Source organism: Amborella trichopoda, chromosome 2, assembly GCF_054954075.1.
Source record: "Amborella trichopoda isolate Santa Cruz 75 chromosome 2, AtrichopodaSantaCruz75HAP2 v2.0, whole genome shotgun sequence".
Lineage (NCBI taxonomy): Eukaryota > Viridiplantae > Streptophyta > Magnoliopsida > Amborellales > Amborellaceae > Amborella > Amborella trichopoda.
This window is the reverse complement of record NC_142337.1, coordinates 28262387-28278523: the sequence shown is the minus strand read 5'-3', so window position 1 is coordinate 28278523 and position 16137 is coordinate 28262387. Positions and strand designations below refer to the sequence as shown.

Here is a 16137-nt window from a genome sequence, read left to right as displayed (position 1 = left end):
TCTTCTTCATGAGGAGAGTGTTTCTTCTTGGTCTGTAGCCGTCTTCTTATCCTCAAATGCAAGAGCTTTGTAACTTCTCTAGTAATGGGCTTTTGATTGTAACTTGTAACTCTTTTTAATGCAATGAAAGAAATGAGATTCTTTTGAACTGGCTTAATGTTCTTCTTTTCCATTTCCTTCTTTACCTTACTGCGTACACCAGATTTTTGGGGATACATCAAGGATAGTACTTCTTTAGGTATCCCTCATTGATAGGAGCATTGCCTCTCCTCCATCCGAGTTTGCCAGTACATAGGCCCCGTTTGGTGTGACCTTTTTTACTATGAATGAACCTTCCCACTTGGGCTCGAATTTTCCTTTGTGACACGCATTCATGATAATCGGTCTCTTGATGTTTAAGACTAGATCGCCCAGAGCGAATGAGCGAACCTTGTCAGAATTGTCAAAGGCTCTTTTCATTCTTCCTTAATTGTGCTCGAGGGTCTACTGGGCCTCTAGCCTCTTTTTGTCAAGGGCATCAAACTCTTGGTAATGGAGCTTGACCCTCTCATCTTCAGTCAGTCCTTGATGTATAGCAACACGGAGTGAGAGTATTTGAACCTCAAGGGGTAAGATCGCCTCACCTCCATAAACCAAGGATTGAGGAGTGGACTTTGTAGCATTCCGAATGGTGGTGCGATAAGCCCACAGAGCTTTAAGCAGATTCTCGTGCCAATTCTTCTTTGACTTCCAAACTGACTTCTGGAGCACCCCGCATAGAGTTTTGTTGAACGCCTCAGCCAAACCGTTGGCTTGAAGCTAGTACATAGTCGAGTACTTCTACTCGAAGCCGAACTAGTTGGCTAGGCGATCAACAAGATGGCTTCTGAACTTGGGGCCATTATCAGAGATAATCCGGTCCGAAACTTCGAATTGGTAGATGATGTGATGACGCATGAAGTTGGCTACCGTGATCCTTGGAACCTGCTTGAGAGGGATCGCTTCAGCCCACTTAGAACAGTAGTCTGTCACTGTCAGAATGAAGGCAAGACCCAAGGAGGAAGGGGGATCGATGGGTTGTACATTGTCCATACCCCATTGGGAAAAGGGTCAGGATGTCACTGTAGGGTGGAGAGGCTCCGGGGGTTGATGAATGAGGCTTGAGTGGATCTGGCACACCTGGTAGCTTTTGGCATAGTTTTGGGCATCAGTCACCATGGAAGGCCAGTAATAGCCGAGTCTACGTATGCCTTCGTAGAGCTTAGGGCCGGACTGATGCATCCCGCAGATACTCGAGTGCACTTCTTCGAGTACTTTGCTTGACTCTTGTGTATCGACGCATCTAAGGAGAATTCCGTCAAATGATCGACGAAAGAGGACATCTCCATCCAGAAGGGTGTACTTAGTGGACATCCATCGTATGCCGTTGCGTTCCGCCCGATCCTGAGGTAGCCTTCCATGCGTTATGAAGTCCATGATAGGCTTTCTCCAGTCCTCTACTTGTTCAACCTCCGCACACATTGGGTCGAACAATTCGGGCTGCTGCTCCTTGACCTTGGTCTTTTCCTTGGGACATTTCTTGCTCTGCCTCAATGACATCCTTAGCTACGAGGAGTGCCCCGAATGGGTAAGGCGGGCATTCAAGGAAGACATCCCTCTCATCATCTGCATCGACTTTGGCTCTCAGGTCAACGTATCTCCATTAGGTTACCCAGACTAGAGTGGGCCCTGATGAAGACAATTGAATGGTGGCACCGATCTTTGAGAGTGCATTAGCCTGCGAGTTTAGCCTTCTAGGGATATGACTCAGGGAGAAATCATCATCGCCACATTTGTTGTGTATATGTGTGCTCACCAAGGCTATGACTAAGGGAGAAACGTGCTGCATGTGCGTATATGGAACTTTATGTTCAGGTGTTCCAGGTCTATCTATTTTTAGGGTCGTGCATCACGGTCCTATGACTTAGTTCATAGTGCACATAAACTATGAATGCACGAGCAGTCGTCCAACTCGACGACTTAGGGTCCAATTCATATAGGTGTGCAGGTCCTGTTTTGAGCACTCAAACATGTGCTCCTTTTTTGAGTGTGTTGTGCAGCAAGTTTTGAGCACATGTTTTGAGTGCTCAAAACATAGAGCACTCATGTTTTGAGTACTCATAGAACACTCAAAACAGCGACATGTTTTGAGTACTCAAAACATGTTTTGAGTACTCATACAAAACTCAAAACATATTTTTTGAGTGCTCAAAATATATGCTTGAGTTTTGAGAACTCTATGTTTTGAGCACTCAAAACTGAGTTTTGAGCACTCAAAACTCAAAACTCAAAATATTTTGAGTACTCAAAACTCAATGACTACTCAAAAAAACTCTTAGAGTACTCATAAACTCATTTAGTACTCATAAACGCATTGAGTTTTTCATCAATGACCTTATGTTTGACTTCTTCTTTTAAATGAAAGAGGAATTTTTCTTTTGTCAATATTTTATTTTTTAATATTATTTATTACATGGACTTTTGGTTCATCAATAAAGTCAAATTTTATTTCATGGCCTTCAATGTCTACTTTTATTCTAGTGTTATCAAGTTTAATAGGATAAAAGCATATTTAAGAAGGGAGTTCCAAGTATAACAGGTTGACTTAATCCTTTAACCATTATGAAGGGAAATTTAAAGCATTCACCATTATTACAGACCGATGCATCACACAGTTTATAATTTATTAACATCTTGCTACCATCAGTAGTGCTTAAAACCTGTGTGGTTTTGCTAAAATATTTTGTTGGAACTAGTCCTTCATTTATACAATTTAAATTTGCTCCTGAATCTATAAGAGCAGTAGTTTGAAAGGTATATTCTTTTTGGACAAATATTTTAACAATGGTAAACCATCTCTGAGTTATTACCTTGTCCAAGAGGTTAACATATTTACAGTCTTGTATTTTCTATAACATGTTACATTTGGTTGAAGTTTCAGGGTCATCTAGAATTTTTTGAAGAGTATCTTCATCCTCAAGTGGTAGCAGATAATGATTATAATCACGCATTAAATTATTAAATTCTTCTTCAATATTTTCATTCCCATTTTCTTTAAAAGTAGGGTTAGCCATTTCTAATATTTGAACTCTAGCTTTCAGAGTTACTAGCTCACTGCGAACCTCATTTATCTCATTTTTTAACTTAGGACTCGAAGGTTCCCTTTGAATTTGTGTTTTATTTTGAACTCTTTTCAAAATATCAGTAAAACTACAATCTTCCTTAGTTGGTATGAGGGAAAGTTTAGGGGTAGCAGAGCTAGTGGGTTCTTTGGCCATATTAATGTATTGTATTAAGGCATCCTTTTTAGCCTCTGGGTCACTTATTATGTCAATTAATTTTATAACAAAATTTTCTTCTTTTGTTAGAGTATTTAAGTTTAAACCATTCATATCCATAGTGGCCACTAAGAAATTACAGTGGCAGTTGTCATCAGGCACATTATCAAAGTCTGAATCAGAGTCTGAACTTGTAAAAACTATTTCTTAATCATTTATTTCTCCAATGAGCATTTCACTATCGGAGTTAGAAGACACTTCTGAGTCATCTCATTTTATTAACAGAATATTAAATAATTGTTTTTTAATTTCGAGGTCAACTTCAAGAGCATTAATTTTCTTTTTTATTTTGCATTTATTTTTATAATGACCTACCTTCCTACAGTTATAGCAAACTGGTATTTCTCTTTTTCTCCTTTATTTAAAAGAGTGATCTTGTAAAACAATTTTAGGAAAAGTATTTTTCTTTCCTTTTGAATATTTAGACTTTGTTTTACGTGGGTCTTTATATTTTTGTTTATGGGTAGGATTGGAAGTGGGCAAAGTATTATACCCGAATTGTTTGCAAAAATCTCCTACTTCCTTTTTCCCAATCATCCTTTGTTTTTCTAATTGTCTTCTTAGTTTTAGGTATGTGCATAACGTAAGATCTTCAGCACAGATTTCGGCTGAGAGTTCTCCGAGTATAAAGATAGTAAGGAATCATTCCCACCCATGTTTATTTTTTATTTGTTTTTACCTTTTCGACAAACAGATGGGGAAGTCCAGCAATAAATTTTTCTTTCCAATGGTCAGACTTACTATCCTCCCTAAAAAGTAATTTGGAGTAAAACACATCTTTATACTATTTAAAATGTGAAATAGTTGGACATCTTAAATTTGAAAGTAAATCCTTAAATCTAGCTGATAAGAGGGTTGAACTTCCCACAAAATGAAGTGTGATGATATAAATTAAAGTATTTACTGCATCTCCTCAGTAACTATATTTTTTAGGACCTGTACTGGTCTAATTTCAGTTTTGACTTCCCATTGCTTGGTGGCATTTAAAATTTGATCTTTAGCTTCTTCTTCCATATGGAAATCCCAACAGCCTTTGAGCCACGCTGTTAAACCACATATAATGGCTTTGGCAATCTCATGGTCTTTATTCTCACTTGCTTTACAAGTTGTGGCATACATAGTCGTATGTTTCATGAGGTCAAAGATTTGGTTTTCAGACATACCATCTATATTCCAATTTACAATAGATCTTCCTGAATAGGATACCGAACTAGTAATCAAGTCTTCTTCAATCTGAAATTCTACAGGAGTCAGTCTAGGATAATACATTCTGGTAGGAGCTTCAGGTCTAGTTTTTCTCCCATAATTAATTCGATTAATATCTAAGCTCTCTGGTTTAAAAGCTTCTTCTATTTCTTCTATTTCTTTATTTGTAATATTTGGTTTCTTTGAAGAACTTGTACATTTCCACTTGTTCTCCTTTAGCATCTATGTTTAATTTTTCGAGCCTTTTTACCAGTTCATCCACCAATTCTTTGTTATCTTCTTTCTTCTTGATTCCTTGCAGGCTAAACTTTTCTGCTGCTATACTTGGTGGTGGTTTAAATAAGATTGCTTCTTTATCTTTTTCATCCTTCTTCTCTTGTTGTTGAGGCTTTATTTTATTTAGAACATTTTCTATTCTATTAGTTTGCTTCCTTATAATCTGTAGGAAGAAATTTGTATAATTATTTTGTTCTATTATATGAGGTACTGCCTCAAGTTTGGCCATATGATTATCAGATTCTTTAGGCCCCAAGTTTATAAGGCGAAGCTTTTACTTCATGTTTTTACCTTTTTAATTGTAAACTTGATTCAGGAGGATGGATAACTTCAATCGTTTCGCCTTTGACTGTATGATGAAAAACACTTTGAACTTTATTTATATCATCTTCTGGATATTTTATTCCTTCCTTTTTAAGAATATATTTAAGCCATTTAAATAATTTTACATTTGTTTTGTGTTGTATCATAATTTTATTAAACTTTATATGAAATATATTTCTCAATTCTTCTTTGAACTCTTGGAAGAACCAATTTCTTATTTGTTTGTTCTCATCAGAGAGAAAGTCCTTTTTAATCCATTCCTTAACAATAACAAACTCATCTTGTTTCTGAAGTGTAGGAACTTCGAAATCGAATTCGAAAATGGTTGGTTCTTCGGTTTCAGTTTGTGAAGAACTAGAAGTATCTACTTTGTAGAATGGGTGTTGGACTTGGTTTGGATTTCTTCTAAGTCCTTCAAGAACAATCTTGTCATTATGGGCTTTTTCATAATCGATTTGAGGAATAGAAGAAGTTGAGGTTCTACACGGAATTTTAGGAACGATATTTTAAATATTTAGCCATGTTCTCCTAGAAGATGGAAATTATATTTCTATTTCTCCATTAAGATATTCCATAATTTGTTTCGATTCCCTATTTTCAGGAGCTGTTATCTGGGTTTCAGACTGGAGAGACCATCTTTCAGGGTAATTTTACCTATTTCTAAGATACGGACTTAGGTATAAGAAGATTAGATTTATCCATATTTGTTTGAAAGAAGATAGTTTGTCTTTTAGTATCCATTTTCTTAGCATTTGGACATAGAGTGTTCATGACTTTATAGCATATTCTATAAATGAATGCTAGATTTTGAGATCCAGGATCCATATCAAAACCTTGAGTTTTGAGGTTAAGGGTTAAAACTTTTAACAGATTTGGATCTAATAATGCTATTGAGAAATTCAGAAACCAGTTAAACTATATAGGTCCATTGCAAAGAGTAGATTCAACGATCCCTAAAAGAGAGTCGTTAAACCTCCAGTGTCTGCTATCTCTTAAGCAAAGTAAAATCGAATTATTTAAACTAGTTCTAGTTAAAGGTTTTACAGTTATTAGAACAAAACCAATATGAAGATAGTTAAATTCTTTCTTTTTATGCTCTTTTATCATTCTAGATGAAAGAAGTTGGAAACGATCTTGGTTTTACAGAAATAGTTTCTTCAATAGTTTTATTTGAAAAACTACTCTTAAATTCAAAAGTTCCTTCTTTATAAACATCAGTTGTAGGAACCTTAGGAATATTCTAGTTTTGGATTTGTTTTTCTATATTATCTATAATAATTTATTCTCTATTATTAAAACGTAGAGTATTACTAGAACTAGAAGTAGCTCTATTTGATAATGTTCTGAATAAGTTTGCGATTTTAATCTTGGTATTACCCCTGAGTCAATTGGAAATAGTCCCTACACCTTACTACCCTTCTGGCTTGGTAGTCTTTGGGTAACAATGACTTTAGCAATTTTGACAAGATTTTAATGGACAAAATTGTTCAGTTCACCACGGAATAATCCTAGCTCTGATACCAAAGTAGCGGAAGAGACTAACAATAAGATAGAAAGCACATAACAAAGAAGGCAAAGACATAGAAAGCACATAGAACAATTACTTGATAATTAACAAAGTTAGGCACTTACATAGATAGAATAGACGATATAGTATAACACCAGTGTGGTTCCTCTTCTTTAGAAGACTAGGACAGAAGACACAGAAGACTCAAGCAAAGCTCACAATAGATAGACTAGAAGAGATAGTATAACACCAGTGTGGTTCCTCTTCTTCAAAAGACTCAGACATAAGACACAGAAGACTCAAGCAAAGCTCACACTTAACAAATGATTCAAAACCAAACACTCAGAAAACATTAAAAACTAAAGGTAGAAAACTAGACAAAAAACTCTCAAGATTTCTCCTCCCTCTTCCCTTTGGGTCTCGCCTCTTTATATAGAGGAGGGGAGGTCGGACTCCAAATGATTACAAATCCGCACCTAAAGTAAGATGCCCTTTCAATAAAGCAAAAGTTAAAGTTTTGAGAAAAGTAAGATTCCTCTACAGTGATTGGTGATGATAATGCTCCTTTTTAGTGTAGATGATTGATTGACCTGTGCCAATAGTGCTACTTTTGTCGGTGGTAATTTTGATTTTGGCACACGTGTTCTGAATGAGGTTTTGGAGTCATACTGTCCCTTATTTTTACCCTCAATTTAGTGGGGAGAAGGTAATCCCTGCACAGTTATCGTCGCCTAGCAAACTATAGTCTTATATTTCTTCGTCTTTTGATGGAGTAGGTAGTTTGTATACACACTATGTAGATATACACTTATATACATATATATAGATATACACAGATATGTGTATGTGTATATGTGTATATACATACACACACATATATATATATACATATACACATATATGCATGTGTATACATATATATACAAATATATACATGTGTATAGATATATATGTATACGTATTTGTATATATGTGTCTATACATATATACACATATATGTATATTTGTATATATATGTATACATATATGTATACATTTATACACACATATGTATACATGTATGTGTATACATATATGTGTATTCTATGAGCCAATTGGCTCGTAAAAAAAAATGAGCCTAATGGCCCAGATTGAATCTGGGCTGATCTACAGATGCCCGATAATGTTTGATTTTTAACTATTTTTTATAAATCCAAATCAGTTAAAATTTTAGACGTGTGTTGATAAAAAAATAGGCGAATATGAAAAAAATATGAAAAAAAAATATTTTATATGTAAAAATGATAAAAATACCCCCATAAATTTTCCAGAGTAATTTATCCATTTTTAATTTTTCAGATTATGTTTTTTATATTTTTATTAGGTGCATCTTGATGAGAAGAATATTTACCTAAAATTCAAGTGATTTTGAATTATAGAAAAAATATTAAAATTCAAACACTGTCGCTCGTCAGATCGGCCCAAATTTAATCTGGGCCCTTGGGGTTATATTATTCTAAGAGCTAGTGGGCTCACCCTAGCATCTTCTATATATGTATATATGTATACATATACAAATGTGTATATGTGTATATGGATACATTTGTGTACATATATGTAAAATGTATACACATGTATGCATATATGGATATGTATATGCATATATACATATCTATACATAGATACATATGTATACATATGTGTACACATATGTACATATATACATATATGTATATACATATACATATATACATACATGTATGTGTCTACATACATATATGTGTTTATGTGTATATAAATTTGTATATGTATAATTGTATACACATATATATTAACATATATGTATATGTGTATATGTGTATACACATATATTTGTATATGTATATACACATATGTACATATGAGTTATGTATAAATGTATATATGTACATAACTCTATGTACTCAAATGTACATATGTACATTTGTTTTGAGTACATATGAGTTTTAAGTACATTTGAGAACTCAAAATGTTTTGAGTACTCATTTGTACTCATGTATGTACTCTACGTACTCTATGAGTACTCAAATGTTTTGAGTACTCAAAACTCATAGAGTACACTTGAGTACTCATAGAGTACTCAAATGTACTCAATGTAATCTATGAATACTCAAAACATTAGAGTACTTTATGAACTCCATGTACTCTAGGTACTCATGCACTTTATGTACTCATGAGTACATAGAGATTTGAGTACTAATATAGTGCTCTTGAATACATATGTACTTTATGTACTCATGAGTACTATATATTATTATAGGTACTCATATGTACATTTGAGTATTCATATGTATATATGTACATATGTACATATGTACATATGTACATATACATATACACATGTACATATGTATATATATGTATACATACATACATATATATGTACATGTATATATATATATTTATATATATATATATGAGTACATGTATACATATGTATATATATATATATATGAGTACATATGTACATATGTACATATCTATGTAGAAATATGTATACATGAGTACATATTATACATCTGTATATATAAGTATATATATATATATATATATATATATATATATATATATACAAATATATATATACGTGTATATGTATATATGTATTTATGTACATATATGTATATATGTATATATATACATATATATATATGAATATATATATACACATATACATATACGTATACATATGTATATATGCATACACATGTATATGTATACATATATGTATATATGTATACATATATACATATATGTATATGTGTATATATATGTATATATGTAAATATGTATGTGTATATGTATACATACATATATACATATATATGTATATGTTATATGAGTACATATATGTGTATACATATATGTATACACACACACATACACACACACGCACACACACATATATGTATATATATATATATACACACAAATATATGTATACAAATATATGTATACATATATGTGTATATATATGTATATATATGTCTATATACATATATATACATATATGTATATATATTTACATATATGTATGCGCGTCAAACCTTATGGCGATATATACAGAAAAGTATATTTGCATATACGTATATATACATATGTGTATATGTATATATGTATACATTTATGTTTATATGTATATTTATCTATATACATATATACACATATCTATACATATACATATATGTACACATATGTATATACATATATATATATATATAAATATATATATGTACATATGTATATGTACATATGTGTATATATATATATATATATATATATATATATATATATATATATATATACACATGTGTATATATAGATATATACACATATGTGTATACATAAATACATATATATACATATGTACATATATCTATATGTATATGTACTATATGTATATTTATATGTATGTATATCTATATGTATATAGAGTATATATATGCATATATATGTATATGTATACATATATATATATATATATATATATATAGATATCTATATATATAAGTATGTATGTATACATATATACATAGATACTTATATATATATATGTGTATATACTTATACATATATATATGTGTGTACATTATGCGCAGCACTAAGAAGTTCATGATAACTCAGAAGGACGTCCTCAGGTCTCTGCTCCACCAGTGCAAGAAGATCTCCTGACACAAGTTCAGGGAAAGGCTGAGCTAGACCATCTGCAAGCTATCTTTGAGGCGATGCTCCAACAGGGTCTTGTCACTCCCAAGCCTACTAGACAGCCTAAGCATCTTGCCCAGGGTACGAAAAATCTCTAGTACCCATATCACTTGGTATGGGCCATGAGCTTGCGGAATGCTCTAGGTTCGAAGCTATAGTTACCGAGAAGGTACAAAAAGGCCAAATTGTTTTCGTCGTTTTCCCTGAACACTCCCAAGCCATCGCTCCTGTTCAAGAGGAAATCCCATTGCAGGTCCCCTATGAGCCTGCACTGTCAGCTCTGGGAAGTCTACCACAGATGAAGTAGGTTCAAGTCCTTGAAATGTGAGGCAGTCCATGAAGCTAGGGCTACTCATCAACTCGATAGGATGGTCCAAACACCCGCCAAGGGATCCAGAAAGCGACGACCACTTAGGTCAACTCACCAAAGGAATCATATTCCTCAGCCATCAGTTGAGAAAGAATTCCTTAGACCCCTTCCTCCATTGTCGACCTTACGAGACTTCATCCCAGGTGTAGCTTGCCTTATCCTTTCATCCGATCAAGTGGACGTCCCTGAGTCATCAGCTGCTCGAGACCCATCCAATATGGCTGACGACACAAAAAGAACCCCCCAATGGTTAGAGGAGGGGTAAGACCTAAAACACTCCCTGCACACATCCAATTCTTGTGACGACGTAAAAAGTAGCCCAGGAAATTATAACTCCACTTCTTATCTTCCTTACTCCTTTATGTCTTTTACAGGTGCAGGTCAGTAGTGCTCAGACTTCGACACTCTAAACAAAGAGCTTGAAGGCACCAACATCAACAGATCGCAGCGGAAGTGTCTAAGAAAGATGTTGGCCCAAGATGCAGGATTTTTTAACCGTTGCTAGTGCCTTGACTGCCCAAGTCAAGACCGAGCCCTCTTCATGTTCTTGTTCCAAGGAGGCCTCCCATATGGTGCAAATCTTGAAATTACCATCCAGAATGGGGCAAATGCGCCTAAGATCCGGGAAGAAGCTACAACCCACACCTTAAAAGTTCAAGGTCCTCAAGTTTTATGATCCTTCACTTTTCCTTAAACCTCAGCCTAAAACCTCTACATCCCTAATACAAATCCCTATTACCTCCCCATCAACCCAGACCGCACTGGTCGAACAACAAAGTCAGCCAGTGTCACAAACCAAAACTCAACCAAAATCTATTCTTAAACCTACCCTGCCACCCAAACTAGTGACTGGATCGGGGACACGGAAGGTTAACAAGGATAAGGTGAAATATGACGTAATTGGGAATTTGAAAAAGCTTCCAGCCCTTCTAAGTATCTATGACCCCTTGTGCTATCTAGAGATTACTGTATGGCCTTGGTTCAAGCCCTTTCTAATCCAGAAGTGTACGAGACTGAAGTGGAGCCTATTGAGGTAGACCCAACCATCCTGGGTGGGTGCTTGGCAATCACCTTTTCCGAAGATGACCTATAGTTGAGAGGAAAATTTCACACTCACCCCCTCTTCGTAAATGGTGAATTACACGCCTGCCCTATCAACCAGATTATTCTAAATGAGTCAACTTAATCTCAAGAAGGATCCTCACCCAACTGGGATTAGGATATGGCGACCTCACTCCTACCCACATCACTGTGTAAGGGTTCAACCAATCAGTAGAAAAGCGAGCTAGGATAGTTCATCTTCATCGCAAGATCGTTGGCCTAAATGATTACGCCCAGTTTCACGTAATTGACACCGATACATCTTACAATATCGTGCTCGGCCACCCTTGGCTTCATGATCATGGGGTGGTCCCTTCCATGCTCCACCAATGCTTCAAGTTCAATTGAGATGGGAGACAGTACATGGTCTATGCTGATAAGAGAGCGTTCCCCATAGCTGAGACTCACTATGCTGATGCTAATTACTATTTCACAGACCTTCCAGCATCAGAAAGGTCAAAAGATGATGATTGGAAGCCTGTGAGACAGATAGAACCCTCGTCTCATGAGGATGTTGAAAACATTAGGCGAATGATTATAGACATGTTCAAAGAGGAGGAAAGACAAGGCAAGATCCTCCCCTTAACTACTATCTGTCCAAGTATACCTTGCCACATCTCTGAAGTCATGGTGCCCTCTCTCGAAGATGAAGCTTTCCCCTCTACTTCTAATTCGCCTGAACAAAATGATGAGCTAAAAGCAACTCCTGAGACTGAGGAAGCCCTAGTGGTAGACCTTCCAGTACTGAGGGTCACCTATACACCAGACCAGTAAAAGGTCCTGCATGTCCCCATCACCCTCTTGGAAGCAGAATTGACATACCAACCACCAAGGAAGGTACTCCAAATCCCGTCCTCCTTGAGCAAGGAGATCACCAGCAGCCAAAAGGAGGTCTTACACTTCTCAGAGGCTCTCGAAGAAGTACAGGTGGACAAGAGTTAGCCCTCCGGCTCTCAAGAACAAGACCCCATGACAGAGCTGAGAAGTGAGATTGATAGCCTCCAGAATCAGTTGGAGGTTATGCGCGTCACTTCAAGCGCTCGGAAGAGTTTGTCCCTGAGACTAAGACCTATGACGAGCTCAAAAGAAATGCATCTCGAATCGAAGTCAAGGCTCCACCATATTAGAGTATTTATAGCGAACGGGCTCACCAAATCATGAGAACCATGAATTATGAGCCCCTGTCCAATCAAACACTAAGGGGCGAGGAAGCAACTGCTCCCCCATTCTACGTCATTAGAGCAACAACAAGCTGTCATAAGACCAAGCAAGGAGTGGGCTACTCTCTTTCATCTCACACTCTAGGGCGGAAACAATGAAGCAAAAAAAAAGGGGAGAATAAAAAATGCCTCACACAGAAAAATAAAAGAACTATTTCATCCATAAATCAAGAGGACATTACAAGTGTTCTTTTTGTTACAATGGATGAAATCAAAAGTGGTCAATGATTTCATTGACCTTTCTCTTGCACTCTTCGACCAAGGCCCTCGCTAGCTCAATGTCCGCTCTCAGTTCGACCACCAGCCCAGCCTCATGCTCCACTAGAGTTAGTTTCTCGCCCAAAGAGTACTCGAGGTCCAACAGATTCTGACCCAATGCCTTATCTTTGGCTTCCCAAGCTGCCGCCTCCTTCTCCAACCTTTCGAGCTCTTGTGCTCACTTTGCAATCTTTGGCTTTAAGGTCTTCACCTTGTTATGGCACGTTATAGCCTTCTCGGCAAGGGTAGACTTTTAGGAGACGATAGTTTCCCTCTCCCCTACTTGGGCCTTTGCGGGCTGTGTGTCAGAGAAGCCTCTAATGACTCTAGCTGTGAGCCTCCTAGTCACGCTGCAGTCACTTTTGCCTGCAGTACCTTCACCCTCCATCCCTCCAGCTCGTTGGTGAGGCCGTCAAAGTAAGGGAGGACTTCCAGCACACTCCCTAAGGTGATCCTCTCAGTTGTAGGATTGTTGTTCTAAGATCTTCGAGGGGCAGCTCCTTCAGCTTCTAGAAGCCCACTCGACATCCTGCTGAAAATGGGCCTGGGCAATGCAGTAGGTGCGACCGCAACAAACGAATCCTCAACTGCAGCCACGAGATCTACTAAAACCTCAGCTAGAGTCATCCAATGTATCTCTGGGGAAACCTCAATTTCAAAAGGCATGACCTCAGTGGCTGGATCTACCATTGTGTCTTTGCCTTCGATGGCTTCGACTCTCATGGGGCTGGCTTCTGCCTCGACAATCGAGGAAACTTCAGCTAAATCCCCATCCTGGGCCATCACCTCACTATCCCTCTCACTTAAGGCAGCCTCTTATTCATGTCCTCCCTTTTCTTGAACCTCCGCCACCTCCTCGGCCGGTTCGGTTCCTCTTTCTTCTTCTTCTATGCCCTTGTCCTCCTCTTGGGCAGTCGGTTCAGCCATGGGCTCTTTTGCAGGGCCCTCCTCTTCTACTGCCCTAGAGGATTCGCCTACTTGAAGCACTAGCCTCAACCTCAGAAGAACTTGAAGCTGGTTCAACACCAAGGAAGAAAGCGCCCCTAAAGGAAGCCCCTCCAGTATTTGAGCTGTGGAAGGAGAATGGGAATACCTTCCTCGCAGCTTACTTGGTACTTTTCTTATGGGGCTGACATCATTTGTCCAAGCACGTTCCAAGCACGTTCTATGGGGCTGACATTATTTGTCCAAACACGTTCTATATGAGAGGTTACAAAGTCAAGACTTTTGCAAGGCCCTCCTGGTTGAAAGCAATTTCAATCGGTGCGGCTAAATTTGAAGCACTAGCCTCAACCTCAGAAGAACTTGAACAGGGCCAAGGAGACGAAGTAGGTGAATCCTCTAGGGCAGAGGGTGAGTCTGAAATGATCGGAGACACATAGCACTTTGAAGAAGCTGAGTGTGAGGAACCGTCCTCTGGCTCGCGGATAGCTGAGATATTAGGCCCTTTGCGTTTTGGAGCCTTGATTGCCTTCTTAGCTAGAGTGTAGGAAGCCACTAAGGTAGCCCGCTTTTTCTTCTTTCCTTTCACCTGCTTAGGTGCAATAGCCTTGGAAGTGCACGTTTTAAAGGAACTGTGGCCAGCTTGTTGTGCAAACCGCTCCTTATGAGTTCGTTCGGGTCCTGGACCGGGAGCGTCTCGAACCCGGGAACATTGTGACCCTCCTTACATTGGAAGATCGCAGAGAGATTGTTAAAAATACTCTTTGTCTCATTCTCAATAATGAAAAATCTGGGCATGGACTTGTCTCTAGCAATCCAATGCGGTCGCCCAATCTCGTGTCAATCATGGAGGAAGCTTAGAGTGAATATCTCGTTCAAGGGAGGAGTTTTCGCCATCTTCCGCTGCCTTGTATCTTGACTTTAGCGGCTACTCTCCCCCTTCCAAAGGCAGTCCACATCCCAATACCCCTTACTGATGATCTGCCACCAGCGTTGATGGGCTTCTGTCTCCAACAATGTTCTGCTAAAATGGGGCAACACATACTTGTTAGTCTAAGTGGCCTCCAAGCATGTGGCCCAAGCAGTGTGAATATGCCTCAGGAGCCAAGTCTCCTAGTGGATTCCCAATTGGTCCTTCTTCTAGCGAGTAGCCTTGCTATGTCACTTCTTGAAGAACACTAAGAACTTGCATCCTTGATCTAGCCCATGCTGTCGGGCAAATCGATGAGGGAAGTATCCCTCAAGCTTCGTGCTATGGATGGTGCGGTAGGCAAGGACTCCGACCCTGATGCTCTGCATAAACATCAGGTCTTTCTGGCTGGTGAAATCACCATCTAAGTGGTGGCCCAGCTCGTCAATGAATGCATACTCTGTAAGGCCTCCGACTGGGAATGCAACTCGGGTCATGTGAAAAATGGTCATTATGGAACAAGATGCGAGCATGGCCAGGTGTGTGGAAAATTGCCTTATGACCGGCAATCTTCAAAAGGAATGGGCACATGGTACCTTCCAACATCCTGTTTTTTAGATAGGTGTCGAGGAAGTAAGCTCCAAGTCAACCATAAATATAATGGATTGGGAAAGGGATTTTGAAATCTCCTGGGAAGGCCTCACCATCTACTATGCCTTTCCCTCCTTCTGCTCCTTGATACAGTCCCCCTTATAAATGGCTCCCAGGCCATAATAGATGCTGCATAGAACTGGTTGTGCGAGTGCATACTCTTTTCCCCGCTCCATGTCACAGGCCACATAGAACGTGCTTGGACAAATGATGTCAGCCCCATAAGAAAAGTACCAAGTAAGCTGCGAGGAAGGTATTCCCATTCTCCTTCCACAACTCAAATACTGGAGGGG

At 37.9% G+C, this 16137-nt stretch overlaps 1 protein-coding gene across 1 annotated transcript; it reads right to left on the bottom strand.

The window, feature by feature from the left end:
• Positions 1 to 1089: 1089 nt before the first annotated feature.
• LOC148783184 (uncharacterized) lies at positions 1090 to 1578 on the bottom strand. Its single transcript, XM_088859828.1, has one exon. The coding sequence runs from the start codon at positions 1576 to 1578 to the stop codon at positions 1090 to 1092; it is 489 nt and encodes a 162-aa protein (XP_088715954.1).
• Between the last annotated feature and the right edge of the window lie 14559 nt (positions 1579 to 16137).